Below are 26,400 nucleotides of genomic sequence, written 5' to 3'. Positions count from 1 at the left end.
TTTCAATCAATCACATTATAATAATTATTTCACATATCACATTAAATTATAAATATGTCAAATAGTGTTGAGATTTCATCAGAAGAATCACAGAAATGGAATGAAGAAGAAAATATCGAGGAGGATGGTGTCTCTGACGAGAATGTCAATGACACTCCAAAAGATAAAAAAATGAAAGGTGCAATGGCATCTTTAATGAAACAAATGGTTTCTAGTAAAGTAAGTAAAGAAATTATCAATTATATTATTAAATGAAATGATTAAATTAACTTATTTACTTTATAGCAACCATTCTATAAAATGAGTTTACCTATTTGCTTTTCTGAACCAAGATCTTTACTCGAGAAATTCACTGATATGGGTAAATACTTTGAATTATTTATAAAGTAAGTGTTTATATAATATAAAATAATATTAAATTGTTAAATACTAATCTTCTTCTTCTTTTTATTCGCAGTGCATCACAACAAGAAACAGAGGAAGCAAGATTTTTAGAGATTTTGAAATTTTATCTATCAAGTTGGTTGGTACAACAAGATGTAAGAAATCCATTCAATCCAGTGATTGGAGAGGTATTTTCATGTCATATGGAGCACAAAGATGGATCGACCACACACTATCACAGTGAGCAGATTTCACATCATCCACCATCATCGGCATTCTGTTACACCAACAAAAAGAACAATGCAATCTTTCACTCCTATCTTCAACCAACTTCAAAATTCTGGGGTAATTCATTTGAAAGTTGTAGTAAGTATAATAATAATGAGAATTAATTTTAATTAAAATCTTTTATACTAACTCAATTTACAAAGTGGATGGAAAATTAATATTTGAACTACCAAAGTATTCCGAAGAATATTTGGTTGATGTACCAAAGATTGCTGTTAAGGGTGTCGTACTTGGAACATTGACAACCGAAGTTTCAGGATCGACTGTCCTCACCTGCAAGAAAACAAACCATACAGCAGAGATTGAATTCAAAGGCAAAGGTCTATTTAAAAACAAAAATTTCATGATTGCAAAGGTCAGACATCCATCCAGTAAGAAATCACTCTATACATTAGAAGCCGATTGGGATGGTAAAATTAATATTTTAAATTCAAAAACAAATGTAAGTTATAACAATATTCAAATAATCTAATCTATTTTATAATATGAAACAGTTGACTAATTTTATTTTATTATTAATCTATGCTTAGAAAACAACAACGTTCTTTGATATCAATAGTTTTAAGACATTGGATATGGTGGTACCACCAGTTGCAGAGCAACCAGAGAACTTTTCACGTAGAGTGTGGGGTGCAGTCATAAAGAATATCAATGCCGACAACGAAGAGGAAGCACAAGCACAGAAACACTTGGTAGAGGAAGCACAACGTACTCAAGCAAAGGAGAGAATCGAACAAAACAACCTCGATTGGACACCAAAACACTTTATAAAATCAGACAACACCTATATTCATTCACAACTTTCAAATTTTAAAAATAGAAATTTCATAACATCAAATTTCTTCAAAGTTTATAATTTTGATATTATATAACCATATATACATATATTTATAATAAAGATAAACATTCTTTAATTGCGCAAATATAAACTAAAAATATCATATAACATAACTAAACTAATTATTTTTATCTTTATAACTTGTCCACTTAATTAATTAATTTAACTTTTAAAAAAAAAAAAAAAAAAAAAAAAAGTGTAGAATTTAGATGTTCTGTGTAACGTTTTGAGAAGTTGGTATTGTGGTGATCATCATTAAAAACAACAAGCCTCTACAATTCAAAACGAAAACCTTTTTGTGTGAATAGTTGTGTGTGACTTGGGAAAATCAAAAAATTCAATTGTATTTTTTTTTTTTATTTTTTTCATTTTTTGCAAAACTTCAAAACACCTTACCAAAATTTCATCTTGATTAGTTTTTTTTTTTATTTTTTTTTAAAAGTTAGTTTGTTTGTTCATTTCATATCATTATTGTGATATATCATAACTAAACAACCAACCTTTACATTTCTTATAAATCATTCAAGTTCAGTTTGTTGTCATTGTTTTTAGTTTTGTAAATTTAGTTATTGAAAAACACAATTCACAACATCAGAATGTACACTTCAAGTCTCCTTAGAAATGTCAACAAGACTGTTGCTACCTTCAACGTATGTAACAATAACAATAACAATAGCAATAGCAACAAAATAACAACAATATTAAAAAATAAATAAAATAAAAATAAAGATCAACATAACATAAACAAAGCACAATATAATCACACTACCAACTTATTATGATATTGTTAGTTAAGTTAATATGATATTTTTAGTTAATGATATCATATTAACTATTATAAAAGAAAAGATATTTGAGTTATAAAAATATTTGTTTCTTTTACCATTTATATATAATAAGTAATGATGGTATTGGAAAATAATTGTGTGTGACATGTTTTGTTTTGAATTTTATTTTATTTTTAAAAAATTGTTGTTTTGCTCGATTTATCTTGACAAGAACAAGAACATCGTTATATTAATATTAATATTTTTATTTTATTAAAATATTTAGTCAATTAGAGGATTTGCTTCAAAGTCAGGTGAAATTAAAGTAAAGTTCCCAAGAAAGTATGAAACTTATCTTTGTGATGGTCCAGCAAATGAATGCACCACCACCAAAGAAGAGTTGATCACTCATTTCACTGATATGACTAGAATGAGAAGAATTGAAATGGTTGCCGATTCTCTCTACAAAAAGAAATTGATCAGAGGTTTCTGTCATCTTTACAATGGACAAGTAAGAATCATCATATTCATCATCATCATCATTCAAACAACAACAATCAACAATAACAATATAATAATAATCAACAACAATAACAATAACAATAACAAATCAAGACAAAAACAACTATAATACATATATATTAATGTTATTATTATTTTTTTAATATGATCAACTTTAGGAAGCTGTTTGTACAGGTATGGAAGCAGCAATTACAAAGAACGATCATGTAATTACAGCATATAGAGATCACACATTTATGTTGGCTCGTGGAGCTACACCAGAGTCAGTTTTGGCAGAGTTGTTGATGAAGTCCACCGGTTGCTCAAAGGGTAAGGGTGGAAGTATGCATATGTTCACTCACAATTTCTATGGTGGTAACGGTATTGTCGGTGCCCAATGTCCAGTTGGTGCTGGTATTGCCTTCACCCAAAAGTATAATAACACCGGTAACATCTGTCTCACCTACTACGGTGACGGTGCCGCCAACCAAGGTCAACTTTTCGAGGCTTTCAACATGGCCAAGCTCTGGGACTTGCCATGTGTCTTTATCTGTGAGAACAACAAGTTTGGTATGGGTACTTCACAGGCACGTGCCGCCGCCGGTAGCGACTTTTACTCGCGTGCTCATTTCATCGCCGGTATGAAGGTCGACGGTATGAACGTATTGGCCGTCAAGCAAGCCGGTAAGTTTGTCGCCGATTGGTGCCGTTCTGGAAAGGGTCCATTCGTTTTGGAGATGGATACCTACCGTTACGTCGGTCACTCCATGTCCGATCCAGGTACCTCCTACCGTACTCGTGACGAAGTCAACGAAGTCCGTTCGATTCGTGACCCAATCGAGTATGTCCGTGGTTTGTTGTTGGAGCACAAGCTCGCCACCGAGGATGATCTCACCGCCATCGAAGAGGCTGCCCGTGAAGAGATGGACAAGGCCGCCGAGTTTGCCATCAACTCACCAATGCCAGATATGCGTGAACTTTACACCAACGTCTACAAGGAGGAAGTACCAATCAGAGCTGTTGAACTCGACCAAAGCTTTAGACCATAAATTATTATTATGAAAATCATAAGTTTATAATCAATTTTTTTTTCCACCTACCTATAAATTTATATTATAAAAAAAACAAAACCAAATTAATCAAAAACAAAAAAAACATACAATATGGTCTTATCTTTGGTGAATTTGACTTTCAATTCGTTATTACATTTTTACATGTAAAAGATAAATTCAAACTCATATAACTCATCTTTAAATAATTTATATTATTATAAAAAGTACAAGTGAAAATGTAAGTTTTTGACATTGATATTTTAAATCAAAATTAATGGTAATATGTGTTTTGATTTTTTTAAAAACAATAAATCATATTACTATCAATTTGATTGAGGTATTTAGTAAACATAACAATTCAATAGAGATATCAACCTCAATCATCCCTGGTTGTTTTAATATTAGCAAATAGTGCAAAGAAACCTCTTGAAAATGATCAGATCTTTTAAAATTATTGTAAACTATTTTCTTTGTGGAGCGTTTTGATGTTTTTTTTTTAAAAAACAAATTTTATTAAAAAAATCACCTATTTATGTCGGGGTGCCGTATCATCTTAATGTTAATTTTGATATTTTTGAAAAAGTCGTAGTAAGTTTCAGGTGGCAACCATAATTTCGGATTGAAATTTAGAAATCAGATATTTTTTAAAATAAATAAAGTTAGGGATGCTCTCTTCCGAAAATTATTTTAAGTTAAAGATTTTTTTTAAGGATTTTAATTATTAAATTATGAAGATAGTTACACTTAAAGTTCGTAGTGCATAAGTTCGATGTGAATTGTGATTTTTTTTTTTCTTATTAAAGTTAAATTTTTAATTGATTTTACAAAATTAACTAGATAATTTTGTGGGTATTTACATTATTTAAATAAAATGGATATTTTCCAATCTCTGTGAAACAGGTTAAAAAAATATCTAAATGTAAAAACAAAAGATTATATATAAAAGTTTGTAAGATTGTAGTTTTAAAATTAATATCCAATTTTATAATCTTATCTATTTTCGTTTTATCATTTTTTTATTTTATCTGTTTGTAAATATGTTATCTTCATCATCTATATTGGAAAATTCAAATTTCCAGTTCAATGGAATCTCTAATTCCACCATTGAAAATATATTATCGTCCAATCTGGATTTTGATTGTCTATCAAACTCTAAATTATTTCCAAACCTAATAAATTCATCGAATAATACAACACAAATAAATAATAATTGTTTTATAAACCCTTTTGAAAATTTTACAAATCTTTATTTAATAAATCACAATAATTCAACAGAAAATACAATTGATAATCAATTTATTGAAAGTTTAAATTATTATAATCTTAATCCAAATTTAATATCAAACTTACAAACTTTAAATAATAATAATATAAATAATATTAATACTTCAACTAGTATCATTTTACAAAAAGATCCATTTATTCAATGTAAATGGAAGAATTGTATTGATCATTTTGAATCATTGTCAGAGTTTTGGATACATATCCGTAATCAACATTTAAAACACATTGACACTTCCAATGGTATTAAATGTGAATGGGATAGTTGTGATCAAATAGACAAAGATTTTTATTCTTTAATGGGTCATCTAAAATTTTGTCATTTAATATCTTATTATGATCAATGTAAGTAAAGATCAATTTAAATAATAGTAGATACAATTTTATTCATTATATTCTTTTATCTTATAGGTGCCAATCTGGATGATTCCTTATATAAAAGTAAAAAGTTTCTAAGTCAACTAATTGCTTCTTGGAAAGGTACCGTTGAATCCGACAATGAACAAGAAGAAATCAGTTCCCAAAAGAGAGTTTTGGAGGTGAATGATGACGATGAAGAATATCAAAAACCAATTAAAAAGGTTTGGAAACCAAGAAAGAAAAGAAGAGGTAGTAGTATCCAAGCCAATGCACCGTTCCATTGTAAGTGGTCATCATGTAAATTGGATTTTCCTAGTCTAAAGGAATTGGATGACCACCTTGGAGTTCATGTCAAACAACAAAAGGAAACAAAGTTTTATGCTCAATGTGAATGGTTTGGCTGTAGTAGAGGAGGTAGACCACTGAAAAGTTCATACAACTTGGTTCATCATATCCGATACAAGCACAGTGGTTTGAAACCTCATGCCTGTGACATTTGTGAGAGTAGTAGTTTTGTTCAACTCTCTGATCTAAATGAACACAAAAGAAATGTTCACAAAGTAGATGACGGACATATCAAGAAGAAAAGAGTAAAACCAATCAATAACAATTAAGAAGATTTAATTTTTTAGAATTCTTTTTAAATTAGCTTTTTGTTTTCTTGTTTAAATATAAATAAATATTTCATATATATATTAACCAAATCTGAGTCTTAAAATTAAAGGTTGATTTAAAAAAATGAAAAATTAATCAATTGAAATGTTAATAAATTTTTTCATTTTTTTCATCTCATTTTTTGAGTGTTGAAAAGGTGCGCTGACTGATTTAAAAATTGATAAACTGATTTTTTAAATTTCTGTTGATTTTAGATTTGCGATCATTATTCTATTTTAGTTGTCAACAAAACAGAGATATAGAATGGATGCACACATTCAAATTGCTATCGAAATAGGTCAACAAGAACCCGAAGAACCAAATACCATTCAAGAAGGTCCACCAGACAGAATTCAAATTATAAATACTATCAATATGCCAATCGTCGTTATGATTAGGAGTACCGCCAGCTATGACCCAACAACATCATTACAGACAACATCTCAGCGATCCAATTTCAAGCCAGCTTCACCAGGTGTAGACAACAAGAAAGAGTTCCATTTCATGCATGGTATCACCGATTGTTATATATTTGTATTTGTTCCATTGCAAGACAGATATGTATGTATCATCAGAAACAGACTTGTCAAGACAGGTCAAGCACTCAAAGTTAAGCGATCTCACCTAGAGGCAGCAGTGGTATTGGAAAAAACAATATTCGATCCTTATTTCATTGAAATTAACAATAATCTAGATTTAAATACTCTTTTAAATTAATTAAATAATCAATGTAAATTATAAATAGCAATGTACAACTCTTTCACCTTAATAATAAATAAAAGACATTTATATTCAATTCAAATTAATCATTTTATTTATTTTTTTGTAAAAAAAATTGTTGTTTTGGTTGATTTGGGATACAAAGTTCTTGGGAATCCCAAATTTCACAATTTAATTGGTACTATGTATATTTATTAATAGTTTTGAATACATATTAGTTAGATAGATTGATTGAAACCCTATTCCTTCTTAAATGAATTATATCTGGTTTGCTTCTTCCGATAGTTGCTATCCGCTATTAAACACTATAATCTGCTATGGGAACATTTATTGACAATATGGAATATCCTCTCGAGGAAAGATTGGAATCTTGTTGGTGTAGACTTTCACTTGACTCGTCATGTTGCTGGAGCCTATTAATAGAGTTGATTTCAGAGTCAAGTAGCAATGGACCTAGATGTTATCAAACATCAACAAGTTAGTTGGCCGCACCAAAATATATCACAAAGATGTTTGTCAGGGGTTTTTTCATTTGCTGCCAAGTATGGTCTATTCGCAACACGAAGTGTTGGTACTCCTTTAGAATCAACAGCTTCAATTACGAGTTTCTATTGCTTTTTAAGAAGGAATAGTGTTTCAATCAATCTAACTATTTTCAAAACTATCCATATCAATAAACTTTTAATTCTTTACTTATTTCATTAATTCATTGTCAAACAAATTGAAGTTCCTTATTCATTGAGCCAAGATTTAGCTTAAATTAAAGATTTTAAATTATAGAGTTAAAAATATATTTATTAATATTTTCAATAAATATCTCTTCATTAACCTGTACTATTCTCATGAATTGAGATACAATGTAAAAATTATGGTTTTTTGAAAAATAAGTTAAAATACTCACTGGTGAGTTAATTTTTCGTTCCCACGAATTCTCAGCCAAACTGCACGTTAGTTAGTTTTGGTTACTTTTTCAGTTAGTTCATATTAAAATTTAAATTAAAAAAAATTATATTTGAAGCACAATGACTAGTTTATTTGTTAATATCATTTGTAAATAATTTATTTGTTGTTATTATTGTTGTTGGCATTTGTAAATAAAGATTTGTTGCAATACAATAAGACACAATCTCTTAATGTACTACTTAGCATTGATTGTCTTCTTTCGGAAAATATATAATTAGCTTTAGAGAATACAGATTCAGAAGGCACAGAAGAAGCAGGAACACACATATATTTGCGAGCAAGTTGAGCAACATATGGAAATAGGTGATTATTTTGCGACCAGAAAATTGCAGGATTAGAATATTTGCCTAGTCTCTCTTCTTCTTCAGTTACATACTGATAATTGTGGAAATCCATTAATTGCTTCTTGAGTATATCTACATTAAGCTCTATTGGTTGTGGATCTTTACTATATCTATAAAATGGATTAAATGACACTGGTGATAAATCTATTTGAGGTGTGACTTTAGCGGGTGATGTTGTTGTAGTAGGTGTTGTATTTGGTAATGTTTCATTGACTGTTACTTTAGACTTGATATCATTGATAAATATGTTCAATTGTTTATCGGTTAATGTTAGTTCAATCTTGTTATCATCGGTAGCTTTGATCGGTACAGTAGATATAGATGGTGTTTTTGTTGGTCGGCCAGCACGGCGTTTGGTCTCTGGATTTTGAACATCTGGGGCAACTGTTACGGTATTGTCCCATATGATCTTTAAATGGGACTTGTATAATGGAGAGAATAATAACGGCAAGACAATTGCAATTTAGATAAATCAGGTGAGGATTTGAAGCAAAACACACTTTATAGTGATTTAAACAGTTTTTTACAAAAAAGAGCGAAAAAAAACAAAAATAGGTACTTTATCTTTATCTTTTATACTATTTAATTTAGATAATAGTAATAAATTATCCATATTTATTAAATAATTTTATTAATTAACTCAATTTTTTTCTAAAATCTCAATAAAATGAAAATATTTGCAATTATTTGCATTTTTTTGCTCACTGAAAAGTAACGAACTCACTGAAGGGGTAAGTTAGTAAACGTGCCACTAACTAACTTGAACTCACCCAAATTTGAAAAAACCAAACAATCACGGTCATCGATCTAACCAAAAGAGAAATTTACAACTATTTATTTTTATAACTGATTTATAATCTTTATCGATATGAACAAAACTATTTTTTTATCTATATATAAAAACAAATTTGTCAGTAATATTGTGTTAAGTTATGTTTGTTATTTTAATAGAATTACAAAGAGAAACTTTGATGAGTATATCAATATGAAATACTACAGGTGGTGTGATGTTATCACTAGTCCAGAGGTGATGGCAGGTAATGGTTTACTAGAGCAATTGGTATCGTACTTCAAAGTCAACCCTATCGAAACATTAGATCAATACAGACAGTTCAAAAGTCTGAGGAATTCAATCTATTCAAAGCACAATGGCTTGGAAATACTCTGTTATTTCATTAGAGTTTTGAAAGTCGATGAATTAGTTCTAACTGGTAAATTCACATCACTACCTCTTGTAGATAAAGGTAAAGATATCTATTATTTTGCATCGAAATTCGGAAGATTAGATATTCTTAGATATCTAGATGACCAAACAACTGATATCATTCCATACAAATGGGATAGACCTGCTGCTTTCAGAGTTGCACCACTCTCCAATGATATTGAAGTGTTAAAGTATATTGCCAATGTTATAGACAAAGAACAACAACAACAAAAACAACAGCGACGACAACAACCAGATAAACCCCAAAATCAACTCTTAACCTATTTCAATGTGAAAGATGAAAATTCAGTGGTTTACAATAATGCTGCGACAATGGGAAGAATCGATATGATCGAATGGCTCGCTGAACATCGACCAGAGTTTAGATTGGGCAGTGATATGTATATGGCTGCCGTGTCGAATGACAACCTAGAGCTACTGGAATACCTGAAGAGTCAACAAGCTAAATACTCTGTTAAATCGAGTGATCAACTCTTGCAGCTAGCTGCAATCAAAGGTTGTTCTCAAGCAATGATGTGGCTCCTACAGAATAACATCGGCACCGTTACACCGACAGTGATATCGTATGCAGCGGGTCGTACTTCAAACACCGATCTCATCAAATGGTTCTACGAGAATGGCTATTCCAGACTATTTCCACCGTACATCTTGAACACCGCAGTGGAGATCGGTAACCTCGAACTCTTGAGATGGCTGAATGAGTGCGTTGTACCAATTCATAATAACTTGCCAGCGACGACCAGAGTCAACAAAAACAAAATACTACCATGTTCAAACAGTTCATTTATAAAAGCGGTGTTGGAAGGTCGATTGGAAGTGGTTAGATATCTAACTGATCATTGTCATGACATGGTCAAACAGCAACAAACCTACTATCGATTACCTTATAATGGGAATTTAGAGATGATACAATGGATCACTGAGAATAGACCGAATGATAGATTCTCAAACGACGTCATAGAGGAAGCTGCATCAAAAGGATATCTTGATATTTTAACATGCTTTCATAACACCAATCGATATGAGGTTTGCACCTCTGAAACAATCAAGAATGCATCGATCAACGGGCACTTAGATACCGTTAGATACCTACTAGAAAACACAAACAACACTACTACTGAACCACTCAAACAGATAAACCTTCAATTGGTAACTAACGAAGCTATCAAACAACTATTGATTAATCATCTTAATACAATACAACAACAACAATAAAGATCATATGACTTTTTGATCACACAATAACTTTTTTTATTAAAAAGACGAGCTTATAATATTTAATAATTTATAAATTCATACTTTGTTGCTGCAATTATATAATCTATGTTATTAAAAGATCACAAAACCACGTGTATGCTACATCACCAAAAGAGCAAAGAAGTTGTGGTGTTTTTTCATCAGCTTTTTCATTCCCATTCCCACCACCCCCAAAACTTTAAATTTGGATTTTTTATTAAATTAATTATTTTCAGACTTTGCAGATAATGTTGTCATATTATTAATAGATGATCTCAATAACACCCTGTTGTCTCTTTATTTTTTATAAATACTAATAATCGATTGCAATTATTGTTTTATTTTGTTTAAGAAACTAAACACACATCACACAGTTATAATTATATAACAAATAAAATAAAATATTAATATTTTAATTATAATAATAATCTTGTAAAATATTATATATATATTTATTTTTAATAAAATATTATTATTACTAAAAACAAATGACAGATTTATCGGGATCATTCATTATTGCAAAAGCAGTAAAGGAAATCGGAATTGAACAGATCTTTGGTATTGTAGGTGTACCCATTACCAATGTCGTTGTGGAGATGCAAAAGTTGGGTCTGCCATTCTATGGTTTCAGAAATGAACAGGCCGCCGGCTATGCTGCAAGTGTCGTCGGTTACTTGACACGTCGTCCAGCGATCTGTTTCACTGTTTCCGGTCCAGGAATGGTGCATGCCGTGCCGGGCGCAATGAATGCTCTCGCCAATTGCTGGCCAATGATTCTGATGGCGTCGTCCACCAGTATCGCCGACGTCGAGCGTGGTGGATTCCAAGAGACTCCACAGATCGAAGCCGCTCAACTCTATTGTAAGCGTGTCTACTCGGTGCCCAACATCGAGTCGTTCCCAAGCATCTTGGAGTCTGCCGTCAAGGAGAGTGTTACCGGTCGCCCGGGACCAGTCTACATCCAGATTCCGGCAAACGTTATGATTAGCACCAGCCAGCGACAACTAAAGTCACTGTCGCCACTCAGAGAATTCCAACCGGGATGCGGTGCTGTAACTACCAGTCCGCGTGAGACTGTTATGCAGGCGCTCCAACTGTTGATGAATGCCAAGAAGCCGGTTGTCATCGGTGGAAAGGGTGCTGCCTATGCTCGTTGTGAAGGTGAACTAGCGAAATTCATAAAAACCACTGGTATTCCTTTCTTGTCTTCGCCAATGGGTAAGGGTTTGCTACCGGATGATGATGAGCATGTTGTTTCGCCAGCCCGTTCCGTTGCTTTGAAGGGTGCCGACGTTGTTCTGATTATTGGTGCCAGATTGAACTGGATGTTCTCCTTTGGACAAGCACCAACATTCTCACCAAACGTTAAATTTATCATCATCGATGTCTCTGCCGAACAATCTTCAAAGAATGTAGATAATGCACTGTCGTTGGTCGGTGACGCCCAGCAGATTCTAACAGACATGAATGCACTGCTTCCAAGTCTCTCTATTAAGCCATCGATTACCGAATGGTGGAGTGAACTCACTCAAAAAATGCAAGAAAATCATAAATCATTGAACGAACTACTAAGTCAACCACAAAAAGAAAATGAATATCTAACTTATCATCAAGTATTCAATGTATTACGTAACCATTTACCAAGGAATACATTATTAATTAATGAAGGTGCAAACACAATGGATATGTAAGTAATTTAGTTATTTGGTTGAAAGAATATAAAATAGTTATTAACCAACTCTATTAAATCATAGTGGAAGAGTTTGTTTACCACAATATGAACCAAGATCTAGATTGGATTCAGGTACTCTGGCAACTATGGGTGTTGGTGTTGGATATGCAATTGCTGCCAGTGGAATCTATGGAAATAGTAGACCGGTCGTATGTATTCAAGGTGACAGTGCATTTGGATTCAGTGGAATGGAGATAGAGGTAGCCTGTCGTTTCCATATGCCAATTCTTTTCATCATTATCAATAACAATGGTATCTACGAAGGTCTAGAGGAAGCACCAGCCGAAGGATTCTCACCGATTACAATGCCACCAACATCATTATCACCAAAGACCCACTACGAATTGATCATCGATGCATTCGGTGGCAAGGGTTACGGTGTATCGACAATCACACAACTCGACAGCATTGTCTCGTCCACACTCCAACAGATCAAAAATAACACTTTGGAAATGCCAGTATTGATCAATGTATTCATCAAACCAAGTGGTACAACTCCAAAGATTTTAAGTCACAAATAAAACAACTATTTAAATTTATTGTAATGCATAAAAATATAACAAAACAAAGCAATTTTATCTATTATAAATGAGAAGTAATGATTGCATATCTTGTGGTATTCAAAACATACAAATCGGTTTCATCATGTGATTCATTATTAATCGCTGGTGACAAATCGATCCAATGTTGGAAACCTAATCTTAGTAAATCTAGTAGTTCATGTGCGTCAAATTGGCCAATATCATTGCCAGGTACATTGATACGACGAAAATTCTTAAAGTAAGTATTAGAGTAGTAGATATCAATGGAATCGGCATGTTCTCTCAACGCTTTATTACACACAATCGCTACGAACTGTTCAACAGTCGGCACGGAATAGAACTCTGAGTCGAAAACCAAGGTGTTAATGTATCCTTTATCCACCAATGTTTGATATCCATAACCAAAGAAACTATCAGTTATTGTATCGACTGAATAACTATCGAAAGCAGGCCAATCACTAAAATACAATTGATCATCGGAAAAACTGTAGTCTCCATACCCAAGTGATTTTAAACGTTTCACTCGACCGCTATGACTTTCCAAATAGAGTCGATCATCTATTAGATACAGTCCAACATCTACTAGTCTGAATGAAGAATGACGAATGACAACTACTCGCAGCACAGCTTCATCGCTAACAGGCAAAGTAAAAGGCACTCTGATGATCTGAGATAATTGTTCTTTAGTCAGTTTAAATTCTTTATTCAAAAGCTTTTCAGGCTTGGTCAATTGATCTCTTCTCATCCACACATCCATTGTAAATTCTTCTGATATAGATGATTCATGAACTTTCACTTCAACATCGAATGTACCACTAACTATATTATTAATGTAACTATTGACTTGTAAAGTATTTAACAATACCGACATATGAAAAGCTCTATGTATTATTGTCATTTTGTTGAGTGATATGATGATTTAATAAACATTAATAAAAAGAAAATTAATAATTAAAAGAAATAAATATACTAAAGTTTAATATTTTTTAAAAAATAAGTTTAATGTTTTATTTAATACAATTTTATTTCTTCGTATATCTTCATTGCATAACGAAAACAACCATGGATTATATAATTATTAAAGAATTAGTTCAATATGTTTGAGAAACTATGCATTGAATATTTATTTTCCATATATGTGAACTCTCTTCCTTTCAAAATTGAATATTAAAAGTACAATTTTGCAAAACCAAAGTGATAAATATATATTGTTGACAATTGTGAGTAATCTTAACTGTTATTGAAAAATGGTGAACTTATTATCTCTTTAGGTTTGTTAGGAATATTCTATTTCTACTATTCTAGCTACAAGATCTTGTGGAACAAGAGATACATTTAGAAATCCATGATCATCTTCGTATGCAATGATTAAAAATTATACAATCGAGTGAGAAAGAATTGATAAAATATGATTAAATCTGTATAATTAAAAATAAATCTGATTTTTTTCTAATTCTTACCTTTTTCATTTTTTTTTGTTGAACAAAACTAGTTTAAATTCTAAGTTCATTTTTAATACATCTTAAATTTTAAATTAGATAGATAAACAATAATAATAATAGCAATGTCTACTACATTACCAGATTTATTGTCGAAGCGATTAACTATTCTAAAGTACCCAAAGCCACAATATATCAATTTAGAAGAGAGAGAAGAATTTATCAATGTAGTAATTTATCTATTAGAAACATATCTATCTAAATCATCATCATCAGTTGGAGAGGAATCTACTTTAGATCTACAATTAGTATCTGTTACCGATACTTGGGAAGATTCATTTAAAAAAGTAAAATAATCTTTCATTTACAATTCAATTAGTGGTTGTATTGATGATATGATGAACTAACAGTTTCTATTATACCTGATTATAGTACTTGAATGAGAATCATTGTACACTTAAAATAGATAATTTATTAATTTTAGAACAAAAACAACAAGCATTAGAATGGCTAACTACATTGGCAATCAAATCTTCCTACAAAGATAATTGTAAGTCTTTGACATTTCTAATTGATTTCATTCATTCAAATACTAATCTGACTGATTATACTTATTAACAGCCGATCAGATACACGAAACTAAATATAAATGTCTACAAAAGTTAAAGTTACAGTTATTGAGTTTCGATAGTACACCAGAGGATCTAAAAGCAGCAATCATTAAATTAGCAACTCTTTTTAATATACCAATCAGTGATAGTTTAACTCAAATGTTACATGTAAGATTATGCCTATATTTAATATTCTTTCTTTCTTTGATGAATAACTGTTTATTTATAAATATAATATAGGCTATTGTAAGAATTGCAGAGAGAAAATTCACATCAAACATTGTTGGTAATCTAAAATCATCGACTTCAGGTGTACCTACAACTAAAACCACCACAACCACCACTACAACCACAACTATCACAAACACAACGAAAGCTACAACCGAAGATAAAGAATATATCAAAACGATCAACACTGAAATTGTAAACAATAATATCTATCCACTTGGTTTCGATCTACAAAATGAAAAGATGAATTCAGTAGCTACCATCTTGAGATTACTCTACGTTTCAGATCTAAGAGAAATTCAATCAAAGATTAATCAAGTTTTAGGTATGTCTATTGTTAATATTATAATATTCAACACATGTTTGTTGTAGGACAAATTCAATATATGTATTTTATTTTCTAACATATATTTAATTATTATTTTATTATTATTATCTATTTTATAGCTATAGTTCAAAATTACTCTGCAGATCCACAGACAAATTTCAAACTTGGTGTTGTTGGTAGATAAGATAGATTGATAGATAATAAAGAAAGAAAGAAAAATAGAGAATCTATTAAATGATGGATAATAATTTGGATTCCCATTTTTTTGTTGATGATGATTTGAGACCAACTTTCTTCTTTGATTGTTGGATATTTAATTAAACAATACTAATCAAAGCAGATAACGTGTTTCAGTTATAACTTGCTTTGACTTGCAATGAATTTAAATCCATGGTGTCCAACCCTCGTACATTACAGCCAGATTATCAATACGTAGTGATTCCTTGATAATCATCTCGACTTGAGCTTCGACTGAAAGTTTTTGTTCGGTACCTTCCAGTTTGTTCTTTACTTGATTAAAGATGGTAAGACCTTGAAGACACTTGATATCCTCTTTGGCCTTTGCCATCTCCTTGGCATCGTTATCCATTTGTGGTCCATCCTCCAAATCGAATTGTTCTGTAGTTGATTCTTCCTCACTGGAATGTTCATTATCACTATCATTATTCTCAAATTCCTCTTCCTTATTCTTGTTATCTTCTTCTTGATCATTATCATCCTAAATTGATAAAAAAAAACAATCATTAATCATTCTATATTTATATTTTAAACTTTTTACTTTTAACCAACTTACATTATTATCTTTCATTGTTTCATTTATCTGTTTAATCTTCCAATCTGTTAATGGTTCATATATAAATGTCTCCAAGATATTCAAAAGTGTTTGTTTATTCCTAAAATTAAATTAATGACAAAATAATTAATATCTTTAATTGTTTGAAATAAATAATCATCTTACTTTCTAAGTAAATCCAAAACTATATTGCAAGTCTCTGAGAAAGTTCCATGAATACCAGTTAAACCTAATGCATGTTCAATCATTTGTGTCATTCTGAAAGGTACTTTTTCAGGAACTTTAAGTTGTAATCCCTTTTCAAAACAAATATCTATTGTTTTTAAAAATAAAATTAGTTAGATTAGATTGTTAAAGAAAAAAAATAAAACTTACTATAATCTATATGAATAATTTCACCTGTTTTCATATCAAGTAAAATATTATCTAAATGACGATCACCAAGTCCAATCAGATAACCAATCATCGACATGACTGCAATGGAGCGAGTAAAAGATTGAGTCTTTAAGAATAGCTCGGATGTGGAACAAGATGAATACCAGAGTTCACGTGAAAGCAACCATTTCGGTGTTTCGGCAGTCAGTTCAATGAATACCTTTCTGAGGATATCTTTTGGCCATTCGTTTCGGTGAAGCATACCTCTGGTGAGTCCGTGTTCAGCAAAGAGTGGATCGAGTTTCGAGTAAAAGATATCGACGGGACGCACCGATTGTCTTGGCAATGGCGGGGTGGTGAGAGCCGATGGATTCACACCCTTGTAGGAGAGTTCATTGCGATACCAATTCTTAAAGATCGAGAACATCGGCACGGCATTCTCAACCCACTGGATCAAACCGGCCGCTCTACTCAGTGGAACGACTGCATAGTTTCTAGTTCTCAGGAGTTTGAACTGTCTCTGCTTGTTGGTCTTCATCAGTTGATCGATTACATTCAGCAGCTGCATTACACGTGCATCCAAATGTAGATCTTCACGACCCTTTAACAAAAAGGCATAGGCTACACCATCGTTTCCGAGAATGGTTAGCTTTTTCGGCTTGGTTTTGGTGGTTGGAAGTACAAGAACCTGTGAGTGTATCGATTGCACCATGACTTCTCCTTCTGTGATTCCCGGCATCTTGATGGAAGTTGGTCGGAATTCGTGGAGCGAAGGATTGACCGCAGTGATATCGATGACTTGCAAACGATTGACAGCGAAATGTTGAATCAACTCTTGCAGTGAGAGGAATGGATTCGATGGTTTCGTTTGTTTCTCAACGTTACGAATGACTTTGTTCACCATCTCATAGTGAACACTGATGAACCAACGTTCGTAGGCGGTCGTACACTGACCGAGCAGTGTTGCCGACAATAACTTTCTTATCTTCTCGAGAATCGGCATGAACAACTGAAGATTCTTTCGCTTGATACGCGAAGTTGTATGAGAAAGCTTTGCTTTCTTCATCGCCTGATACTCGTCGAGCCATCGAGGACGCACGTGATAAATCCACGCGTGAATCTCCTCCATCAGCTGTTGCCAGCGATCCTCCCAGAGAATGGTGAGTTGCTCCAATCCTTTGATAAACTCTTCGGTCTCGCGTACTAACACGGGCGAATGACGCGAGAGTTCTTTGTGTATTGAAGGATGTCCGCCACTTACCAACGTTGGGAAGACAATGGCATGAGGATTGTCACGACCAATCTCATTGATAATATCGACAATCAGTTGTTGAATCAATCGATCGTTGTGATTGAGACGAGCAAACAGTTGCGGAACAATATTGGCAAAGTATTTCGATGAGCGATTCATCGCCAGACAGTTCTCAAATGTCTCAATGATTTGATGTCCGTGATTAACAAGAATATTCAAGAGACGAAGAGTTGTTTCAATGGTAGTTCCACTCTCAACGTCGCACTCCAGGTATTCAAAGTAACGTTCAACTGCACATTGATACAAGCGATTACGTACTTGTTCATCACGAGATTGCTCTGCCGATTCCAATGCCCAATTTGCATAGCTAAGCAGCAGCTTTGGATTTCTGGGTGTGACAGTTGTCGCCTTCCTAAAGAAGTACTCTGGATCAGAGTATTCAGCTGGCTGTGTCTGTAGATACTCTTGGAACGGTGCACTCTGGCAGTTGGCAAGTAACTCCTTGATGATCTGTCTATAGGATTTCGCCTGTATCGCCACAGAAGTGCTATTGCTACTCTCACCAAACTGAGAGGTATACTTTATCAGATCGGTGAAAGATTCCAACCGACGATCTTGTTTGTACTTTAGCTTGGATCGCTCCAAATGATACGATGGACAATGTGATTCCAATATCGAATTCAAAAGACGATTTGTGAATTTCAAGTTACCAGACTTTCTCGATAGCTTTATCAGTGTCTCGGTAAGCGGAATATTGTGGAACAGGAGATCGTGACGATGTTGGATGGCAGAGAGATGATTACGTGTACGTCTGAGACGCTCGAGGAATCCAAGTGGATGTGATAGCTCATTGTTTGATTCGCCAGTGATCTCGTGGTTGGCATTGATAGCAACGCCATTCTCGAGCTCATCGATTATCTTTAGTTGTGCGAGATACTGGAATGTCTGGACATTCGACTCGTGTCCAACAACAGCCAGTGCTTCGTGGACATAGGAATGAGCACGACTTGCAAACGATTGAAAGTTGGCAGCGGTGGACGACGATGATGAATGTTGATTATCATCACGTTGAATAATCATCATCGCTAGAATCAACTCTTCGGTCGCAATGGAATTAGCTGCAAGGCCACCTTGAACAGGTGAAGTTGGTTGCGCGATCAATTCACTGACGAAAGCACGTGATGTCTCCATATCGGATCGTGAAAACGATGCTAGCGCACTGAGATATCGTTCTCTATAGGCAATGTTGGTAGACTTGATTCTACTACCATGTTTGTGGAGGAAGTGATCGAGCTCAGTGTAGTCTGACAACTCCAAATAACACTTGATAGAGTGTTCAACAACGAATGGAAATGACAATACATTTGGTTCAGTTGTTTCAACCAAGTTTGATAGCGATTGAATTGCTTCTTCATATCTCTGTTGACTTGCTAAAATAATACCATTTATCCATGGAGTTGATAACTTTACATTTGAATTATGTTGTTGATGTTGTTGATGAACTTGTTGTTGTAGTTGCTGTTGATTTACTTTTGGATAATTTATGTCAATCCATTTCGATAAACCTTGTAGCATCTCTGTTTCATTCATGATTGAAAGTGCGTTGGTAAGATGAAGTACGCAGAATTCCAATTCGAATTGAGCGTTGGCAGGATCGATGAATCGATTGGCGCGAATATCGGCAATTCGAAGCGATGCATGTCTGATGATGTCCGGTGCAGAACAACAGAGAATACTGGCTTTCAGTAGATTGATACGAATGCGACTGAACCAATCTTCACTGACACGCCAATTGATCTTGAAAAAGTAGACTTCCTTGGCCTGTGGCGAGGGCAATATCACCGAGCCATACGCAGCAGAGAAGATCTGCTTCTCGAGACTCTCCATAAAGGTCAACATGATTTTGATCTTCTTGAAATCGGTACGCTCCTTATTCAACTGCAGAATGATACTCTCGAATATTCCAAACGTCTGGACACCCGTACCAAACGGTGTCTTCAACTTGTAGGTAATACAATATCTTGCGCATTCCCACATCGTCCAGAACCACATCAATTCATCCGAAGTCACTAACAATTGTTCTACTCTCCCTATTATTATTATAAATTATTAATATATATATCTTTGTTTCATTTTTAGATCTAAAATTTTTAAAGCTTACTTAAATCAACTCTATTATTATGATCCAATTGAAAAGTAGCCAAGAAATTGATATCAAAGAATTGATTCATTATTATCTTTGTGACAGGCTCCATTGACAGTGAACTATTGTATAGAGTATCGAATATCAATTTAAAGAAATCCGTAAATGATAGACTTGCTACACCTTGTGATCTCATCAATAATAACTGAGTTTAAGTTAAAGTGTGTTAGCATTGATTGATTCTATGTTTGACGATGACGATGATGATAATAACATACTTTATATGGTAGTGATATATCATTAACTTTCAATATCTGATTCTTCTGATTGATATATTCAATTTGTGAAACCGTTTTAGATAATAAACATAAATAATTCTTTTGTACATTAATATCTGTATCTGATAATCTATAGATAATAATAATAATAATAACACAACAAGATTATAAGTAAATACAGTACAGTTGATTCTGTTCTTTTAGATATTAAACCTACTTAAATAATGCAATGGTTTGTAATTTACGAATTTGTTGTGTATCCAATTGTTGTTGTGGTACGATCAGTTGTTTAAATACTTTGGGTAGTGTCGATTGAACGATTGATGACTTTGTGTAGTAGACCAGTGAGGAGAGTCGACGGAATATCTCTTTGACCTGCAGCGGTATCAGTGCGTTCAGTGAATTGGGCAGTAGTGTTGCGTGTAGCAGTAGTATCGCTTCCTCGGGATTCAATCGTAGTTCGTTCATCACAATATTCTGAAGATGTTCCTTTGTACTGGCGGACAGCCTCAGCAGCGGTATCAGCGCAGTCAGACTGGTCAGAGCAGATCCAACCATACAACCCAACGACAGACTACCATTCGATTGTTGATATACTTTTAATAGCAATGTTTCAATTGATAATGACATATCATTAATTTGTTGTTGTTGTTGATTACTTTGTTGTTGATTACTTTGTGGTTGTTGTTGATTGTTTTGTAATGAATATATTGTTTTAGCAATCTTTGTTGATAGATTCAAATTATGTGTTAATACACTGATGTAGAATGAATCGTTGTCGTCGTAGGGAAGAGTTGTTGGCTTGGTAGTGCCGTCTGACAACTGACCACTTGATGAGGTAGTAGTTGTTGCAGTTGTTGCTGGTTTGTTTATGAATAACAAAGTTGTACGTGTAGTAATATTATTTACATTTGGTCTTTTCTCAGTGGATGTCTTAAACAACTTGATGATATAATCATTCTCCAATCTTATCATATCGATCATATCACCTACAAGATCTAAGAGATATTGAAATTGACTAACACCGGTGGCAATACCACCACTACCACCACTACCACTACCACTACTACCAACATTACCAATAACACCAGTAACACTTATACTTCCACTACCAATACCACCTAAACCAACACCAATACCACCTACTACATTAACATTACTATTATTATTATTATTGTTGTTGTTGATGGTTGTTAAATTCTCTAATGTATATAATAGAGAGTTGAAAGTTGATGTAACGGCTTCTCTAATATTATTCTTTGAATGAAATCTATTGGCAAATAGTTGTTCGATATTCTCTTTGGTCAATCTGTCATTTAATATCTGAATGTTGGATGTACTACTATTTGTACCAATATAGTTACTATTATTAATATTATTTATAATACTGAGATTGTTGGTATTTGTCAATATCTTTGGTTGCTGTTGTTGTTGTTGTTGTTGTTGTAAACTACTTATTGTTGAACTCGATGGTTTATAAGGTAATGAATTAACATTTAGAGTACTACTACTACTACTAAGACTGTTGTTGTTATTGCTGCTGCTATTAATATGAATAGGTTGTGGTTGTGGAATATAAGGCACTGAATATGGTGATAGTTCTTTCTTTAAACTACTTATAACGATCGGTGTAGTATTGGATGAAGTAGTAGTTGTTGTTGTAGCTATTGAAGATGTTGAGCTAGTAAGTGTATTTTTATTTAATATCACTATATTATTGTTGTTGTTGTTGTTATTATTATTATTTTCATTGTCAATGCTGCTACTACTACTACTACTACTACTATTTGTTAAAGTAGTATTGGTTATGTTATTATTTTCATTATTATTAATGTTATTATTATTATTATTATTATTGATAATAGTACTACTATTACTATTACTACTACTATTATTGGTTATGTTATTGATGTTGATATTATTGGTGTTGTCATCTGTAGAAGGTCCACCACCAACGATACCTTCCATCTGAAACATACACAAACAAACAACAAAACTAACTAAACTTATTAACTAACTAGAATATTTACAAATATACAAAAAGAATATTGTATTATTTGTTTTGAAAGGTTAAACAATATATTTATTAAATGATGATGTTGAACTATTAAAAAATAATAATTTTTTAAAAAAAAATAAAAAAGTTTACAAAGATTTTTTTAATTTTTTTTTTTTTGGTGTTTTTAAATTGTTTTATCCCAAGTATGTATGTATGTGACTAATTATATTTAACAGCTACAGAGTTATTTAATTATCTTCTTTATTATTGATTGAAATCAAATATTTATTTCTACATTTATTTTTAAGATTGATCATTTAAAATCTATAAATTTTCACTTGATTAAATATTATACTCCATAGCAACAAAAGCAAAGACAACTTCATCTTCAACATGTTGGATTTCAACATTGTGTTTACAATTTGAAAAAGACAATAAAAATTTCATTTAGTCATGTTTATGTATTGTTATGTTATGTTATGATGAAAATATATTATTATTACTATTATCTTTTTTTTTTTCAGTTTATTTTATATAGGTTTGTTTTATACAATGACAGTCGCAGAAGTTGTTGTGTCGATAAATAATTTATGTTCATATTTGTCACGGATGAATCTCTCTCGTGCCTCCATGGTGACGTTGGATGTGATTTTGTGGCAGTCCGCAGGGATGTGGTGTTCCCATATGGCGTTCGCTCTAAAGTTGCCCATTTCGAAATCAAAGAACTCCAGTACCGACGGTTCCCAACGATCCATCGTCACGGAACGCACCTTGGAGATGTGCACTCCCATCTGTCTGTGAATTCCCGAGCAATTGATACATATGAAGATGCCGAGATTGATCGATGCCCAAATCGGGTCGGCAGCACCGCAGTCTGCGCACGACTGATTGTGGCAATCCGACAGCAGCTTTCCGAGATACTCACGATTCCTATCCAATTTCTCTTGAACTTCATCTTCAACATCGTCGTTCTTATTCAGCTTGTTGTTGTTGTTGCTGCTGCCATTTCTACCTGCCAATTCATATTGTAGATAGACATCCATTGCTAGTGATTGTGCCGATTGGATCGCTGTTATCCAACTGAGCATTGCACTTCCGGATGGACAGGAAAAGTGGAGTGTCTTGTTGGTGCTGACCACCTGGAACGTGTATTTGTCGTTCGTCGACTTGATGACTTTCGCCGAGCAAAAGATAATCGAGAGGGAGCGACGCGGTTGCTCCTTCTTTGCTTCGGACTCGGCCGATTTGTAGATCGAGAGTTGGTCGGAACTCAAGACGACCCATCTCGACTTCCACTTGGAAATCAGTTTGCCACCCTGGACATTCAAGGTGCCACGCTTCACTCCATTGAATTCCTCATCGAGTGGAGTCGAAGCAAAGATTGCCAGAGGTGGAGTAGTCAATTTACTGGATTTTCTATTCTCTTTCGACGATGACACTTTAGTTTCTGAAACTTTCGATGATTCCACTGCTGTCGAACTGATTGTAATTGAAGCGTCGGCACTACCTATTGGTGAAGTTGGACGACTCATTCCATTCGAACTATTCAATGACATTGAATTTAAATTGGATGTTATTACAGTGGTTGTCGTCGTTGTATTGGGTGATGAAGATGGACTGGTTGTAATATTTGGAATTGGCAATCTATCCATACTTGTATTTGGTGTACTGGATTTCGATAATAATGGTGGTGGAATTGGTTGTTTCTTAACTTTTGGTATTTTCTATTAATATGAATGATATATTATAGTTAGTTAGTTAGTTATTGTTGACTTGATTCAATTTTAATAATCTTTGCTTACCAAAGTTGAAGAACTATTTAGTGAACGTAAAAAGAATATACTACCTCTCAGAGATACAATCCATGAGAAATAATCGAATTCTTCGGTGTTTGTGGTCGATAGATATCGGCAGACCTGAGTGTTTTCAGTGAGTGGAGGTTGAACTACCAGTTTGGCAATCAATTGGAAGCAGCTATCTTTTACATCTTTCTCTCTGACGATACCCTTGTCCAGTGAGAGTATTTCGATTTCCTTGTCGTCGGTATAACTCGTATAAATATATAAACAACCTTCGCGCAACAAACAATAACGTTGATTCCAAAGTTCGGGATTCGATGCCAACGGTGCATATGCGACGTCTGATTTCAAAATATATAGATTTCCACGTTTCTCTGGTGCTTCCATTGAAATTCCAACATCTGGATATTGAATCATGATTTTTAAATTATTATTTTATTTTATTTTTTATTATTATATTAAAAATAAAATTACATTAATAAAATTATAAATAAAAATATTAATTAAAGATAGATTGATTGATTGATTGATAATAGAATTGATATGGAAATGATTATAGTACAGAAAATAAAGAAAGAGAGAGAAAAAAAGATTTTGGAAATTTTGGAAAATTATAAAATAATATTGGATAAAAATTAAATTAAAAGATAAAGAGATAGAGAAAAGATAAACAGATAAATTGAATGAATGATGATTGGAATGATTTATAATTACCTTCATTGGATGGTTTGACAACTAATGCTTTCTTTGTAACAATTACACTCTTTCTAAGGTTTTTTCTTGCATTGTTCAAGTCATCAGATTTGACTGTGAGAGTGGGTGCGCTATTATTCGATGATGAGGAGGAGTGTGATGATGATGATGATGAGATTGATAATGATGATTTACTTTTTGATTTTGAGTCGCTACTATTATTACTATTATTACTATTGCTACCACTGCCCAGTTGAGGTAGTGATAAAAGTATTGATTTTCTCTTGTGGTGTTCTGTCTTTGGTGGTGAAGGTGGTGGTGATGTATATGGACTATTGCCAGTGCTGCTATTGCTGAGATGACTATGACTGTTGGGTGTTGTCGATTGTTGTGGTTTTAGCAATTCTGCAGAGTGTGAAAGAGGATGCATTGAGGTGCTGCCAGACAACAGTGGATTGGGTATCGATGTCAGACTTGAATTCAAACTGTTTCGCTTGTTGATTTGTGCCTTTATGCCTTCGAGTAGTTCCAAACTACTGTTGGAGTGTGTTGGAGGTGGTGACATATTGTATTGATAATTATGCTGACTATAATTATATGGAGTGGAGACTGCTCTTTTATGTAATTTCATTTTCGATCGGCAAAAGACAGTGGGTGTAATGTAATTAATTACACACACAAACAATTTTTAAAAAATAGAAAATGATTAATTAATATTAATTATTATTATTATTATAATTGTTAATTGATCAAATAAAGTAATTATTTAAAAATATTGAAATATAATGGGTAAAGATATAAATGTTGTACTATAATTATTTATAAAAAATGTTTGGATGATGATAATAATAATAATAATAACAATATACTATTTATTAAATTTGGAAATTGGAAATGGAAATGGAAATGGAAATATAAAAAATATTTCCTTTGATTAATTTTAAAAAAAATGAAAATCAATTAAAGAAATAAAGTGGATGGTTTGGTTTTGGTATTTTATGTATGTAACATGTGAATGTGGGCGAGAATATAATGGAGTGAGGTTAGAATATTGTTGTTGAAATTGTTATTGTTTATCGTTTATTATTATTATTGCTCCAAATTTGAATCAGATTCTGTAGTTGACTGTTGATCGTGTTGTTATTATTGTTGTGTTGTGTTGTTACTGATTTAAAATATTTGATATTTAATTAAGATTTATAATCAATTGATAGTTATAGTTATAATATTTGTTTTGTTTTGTGTTTGTGTGTTTGTACTCGTGTTTGTGTTGTGTTTAGTTGAGTTGATGGTTATTTCTTTCTTTCTTTTTGTATATATATGTATAAAATTATTTTTGATATTTGTGATTGTGTGATGTTGTGTTTGTGTGTTTTTTATTTATATTTATTTTGGTTGTGTGTTAGTGGGAGTGTAAGTTTTTTATTACTTTATTGGTAATAAAATAAATGGTTTATAATTTTTTAAGATTTAGAATGATAAAAATTATAAACATTGGACAATATAAAATTTAGTTGTAAATGAATGAACTGTAAATGCTGGAAATTAAAATTGTAATGATCATATATTGTTGTT

General features: G+C 32.7%; 10 protein-coding genes across 10 annotated transcripts; 6 read left to right on the top strand and 4 right to left on the bottom strand.

Annotated features, from left to right (window-relative positions):
* Positions 1 to 54: 54 nt before the first annotated feature.
* Positions 55 to 3,827, top strand: pdhA (pyruvate dehydrogenase E1 alpha subunit; the record flags this gene model as incomplete). The annotated part of the gene is made up of 8 exons (XM_020571711.1): positions 55 to 219; positions 286 to 386; positions 458 to 750; positions 816 to 1,114; positions 1,203 to 1,520; positions 2,077 to 2,160; positions 2,564 to 2,788; positions 2,958 to 3,827. 8 exons carry the CDS (start codon positions 55 to 57, stop codon positions 3,825 to 3,827), a joined length of 2,355 nt encoding a protein of 784 aa, XP_020438234.1.
* Positions 3,828 to 4,867: 1,040 nt separating this feature from the next.
* Positions 4,868 to 6,842, top strand: PPL_00688 (uncharacterized protein; the record flags this gene model as incomplete). The annotated part of the gene is made up of 3 exons (XM_020571710.1): positions 4,868 to 5,456; positions 5,523 to 6,061; positions 6,366 to 6,842. 3 exons carry the CDS (start codon positions 4,868 to 4,870, stop codon positions 6,840 to 6,842), a joined length of 1,605 nt encoding a protein of 534 aa, XP_020438233.1.
* A 450-nt stretch (positions 6,843 to 7,292) lies between these two features.
* Positions 7,293 to 7,801, top strand: PPL_00687 (uncharacterized protein; the record flags this gene model as incomplete). The annotated part of the gene is made up of 2 exons (XM_020571709.1): positions 7,293 to 7,476; positions 7,734 to 7,801. 2 exons carry the CDS (start codon positions 7,293 to 7,295, stop codon positions 7,799 to 7,801), a joined length of 252 nt encoding a protein of 83 aa, XP_020438232.1.
* A 103-nt stretch (positions 7,802 to 7,904) lies between these two features.
* Positions 7,905 to 8,765, bottom strand: PPL_00686 (hAT family dimerization domain-containing protein; the record flags this gene model as incomplete). Its single annotated transcript, XM_020571708.1, has 2 exons — positions 7,905 to 8,573; positions 8,712 to 8,765. The coding sequence occupies 2 exons, from the start codon at positions 8,763 to 8,765 to the stop codon at positions 7,905 to 7,907; spliced, it is 723 nt and encodes a 240-aa protein (XP_020438231.1).
* A 54-nt stretch (positions 8,766 to 8,819) lies between these two features.
* PPL_00685 (uncharacterized protein) lies at positions 8,820 to 10,592 on the top strand (the record flags this gene model as incomplete). Its single annotated transcript, XM_020571707.1, has 2 exons — positions 8,820 to 8,863; positions 9,104 to 10,592. The coding sequence occupies 2 exons, from the start codon at positions 8,820 to 8,822 to the stop codon at positions 10,590 to 10,592; spliced, it is 1,533 nt and encodes a 510-aa protein (XP_020438230.1).
* A 509-nt stretch (positions 10,593 to 11,101) lies between these two features.
* On the top strand, positions 11,102 to 12,866 carry PPL_00684 (Putative oxalyl-CoA decarboxylase; the record flags this gene model as incomplete). The annotated part of the gene is made up of 2 exons (XM_020571706.1): positions 11,102 to 12,300; positions 12,368 to 12,866. 2 exons carry the CDS (start codon positions 11,102 to 11,104, stop codon positions 12,864 to 12,866), a joined length of 1,698 nt encoding a protein of 565 aa, XP_020438229.1.
* A 54-nt stretch (positions 12,867 to 12,920) lies between these two features.
* Positions 12,921 to 13,785, bottom strand: PPL_00683 (uncharacterized protein; the record flags this gene model as incomplete). The annotated part of the gene is made up of 2 exons (XM_020571705.1): positions 12,921 to 12,924; positions 12,977 to 13,785. The coding sequence occupies 2 exons, from the start codon at positions 13,783 to 13,785 to the stop codon at positions 12,921 to 12,923; spliced, it is 813 nt and encodes a 270-aa protein (XP_020438228.1).
* A 666-nt stretch (positions 13,786 to 14,451) lies between these two features.
* Positions 14,452 to 15,677, top strand: PPL_00682 (uncharacterized protein; the record flags this gene model as incomplete). The annotated part of the gene is made up of 5 exons (XM_020571704.1): positions 14,452 to 14,673; positions 14,759 to 14,876; positions 14,948 to 15,105; positions 15,178 to 15,490; positions 15,613 to 15,677. 5 exons carry the CDS (start codon positions 14,452 to 14,454, stop codon positions 15,675 to 15,677), a joined length of 876 nt encoding a protein of 291 aa, XP_020438227.1.
* Positions 15,678 to 15,875: 198 nt separating this feature from the next.
* smg1 (protein kinase) lies at positions 15,876 to 22,302 on the bottom strand (the record flags this gene model as incomplete). Its single annotated transcript, XM_020571703.1, has 9 exons — positions 15,876 to 16,211; positions 16,287 to 16,386; positions 16,452 to 16,599; positions 16,662 to 20,003; positions 20,075 to 20,261; positions 20,335 to 20,464; positions 20,514 to 20,550; positions 20,632 to 20,908; positions 20,932 to 22,302. 9 exons carry the CDS (start codon positions 22,300 to 22,302, stop codon positions 15,876 to 15,878), a joined length of 5,928 nt encoding a protein of 1,975 aa, XP_020438226.1.
* Positions 22,303 to 22,404: 102 nt separating this feature from the next.
* PPL_00680 (pleckstrin domain-containing protein) lies at positions 22,405 to 25,456 on the bottom strand (the record flags this gene model as incomplete). The annotated part of the gene is made up of 5 exons (XM_020571702.1): positions 22,405 to 22,438; positions 23,255 to 23,402; positions 23,742 to 24,057; positions 24,283 to 24,533; positions 24,847 to 25,456. The coding sequence occupies 5 exons, from the start codon at positions 25,454 to 25,456 to the stop codon at positions 22,405 to 22,407; spliced, it is 1,359 nt and encodes a 452-aa protein (XP_020438225.1).
* Positions 25,457 to 26,400: the final 944 nt, after the last annotated feature.

The sequence above is a fragment of the Heterostelium album genome (genome assembly GCF_000004825.1).
Source record: "Heterostelium album PN500 unplaced genomic scaffold PPL_scaffold1, whole genome shotgun sequence".
NCBI classification, from domain to species: Eukaryota; Evosea; class Eumycetozoa; order Acytosteliales; family Acytosteliaceae; genus Heterostelium; species Heterostelium album.
Note: the sequence above shows the minus strand (reverse complement) of the source record. Positions and strands in the feature narration are given on the sequence as shown.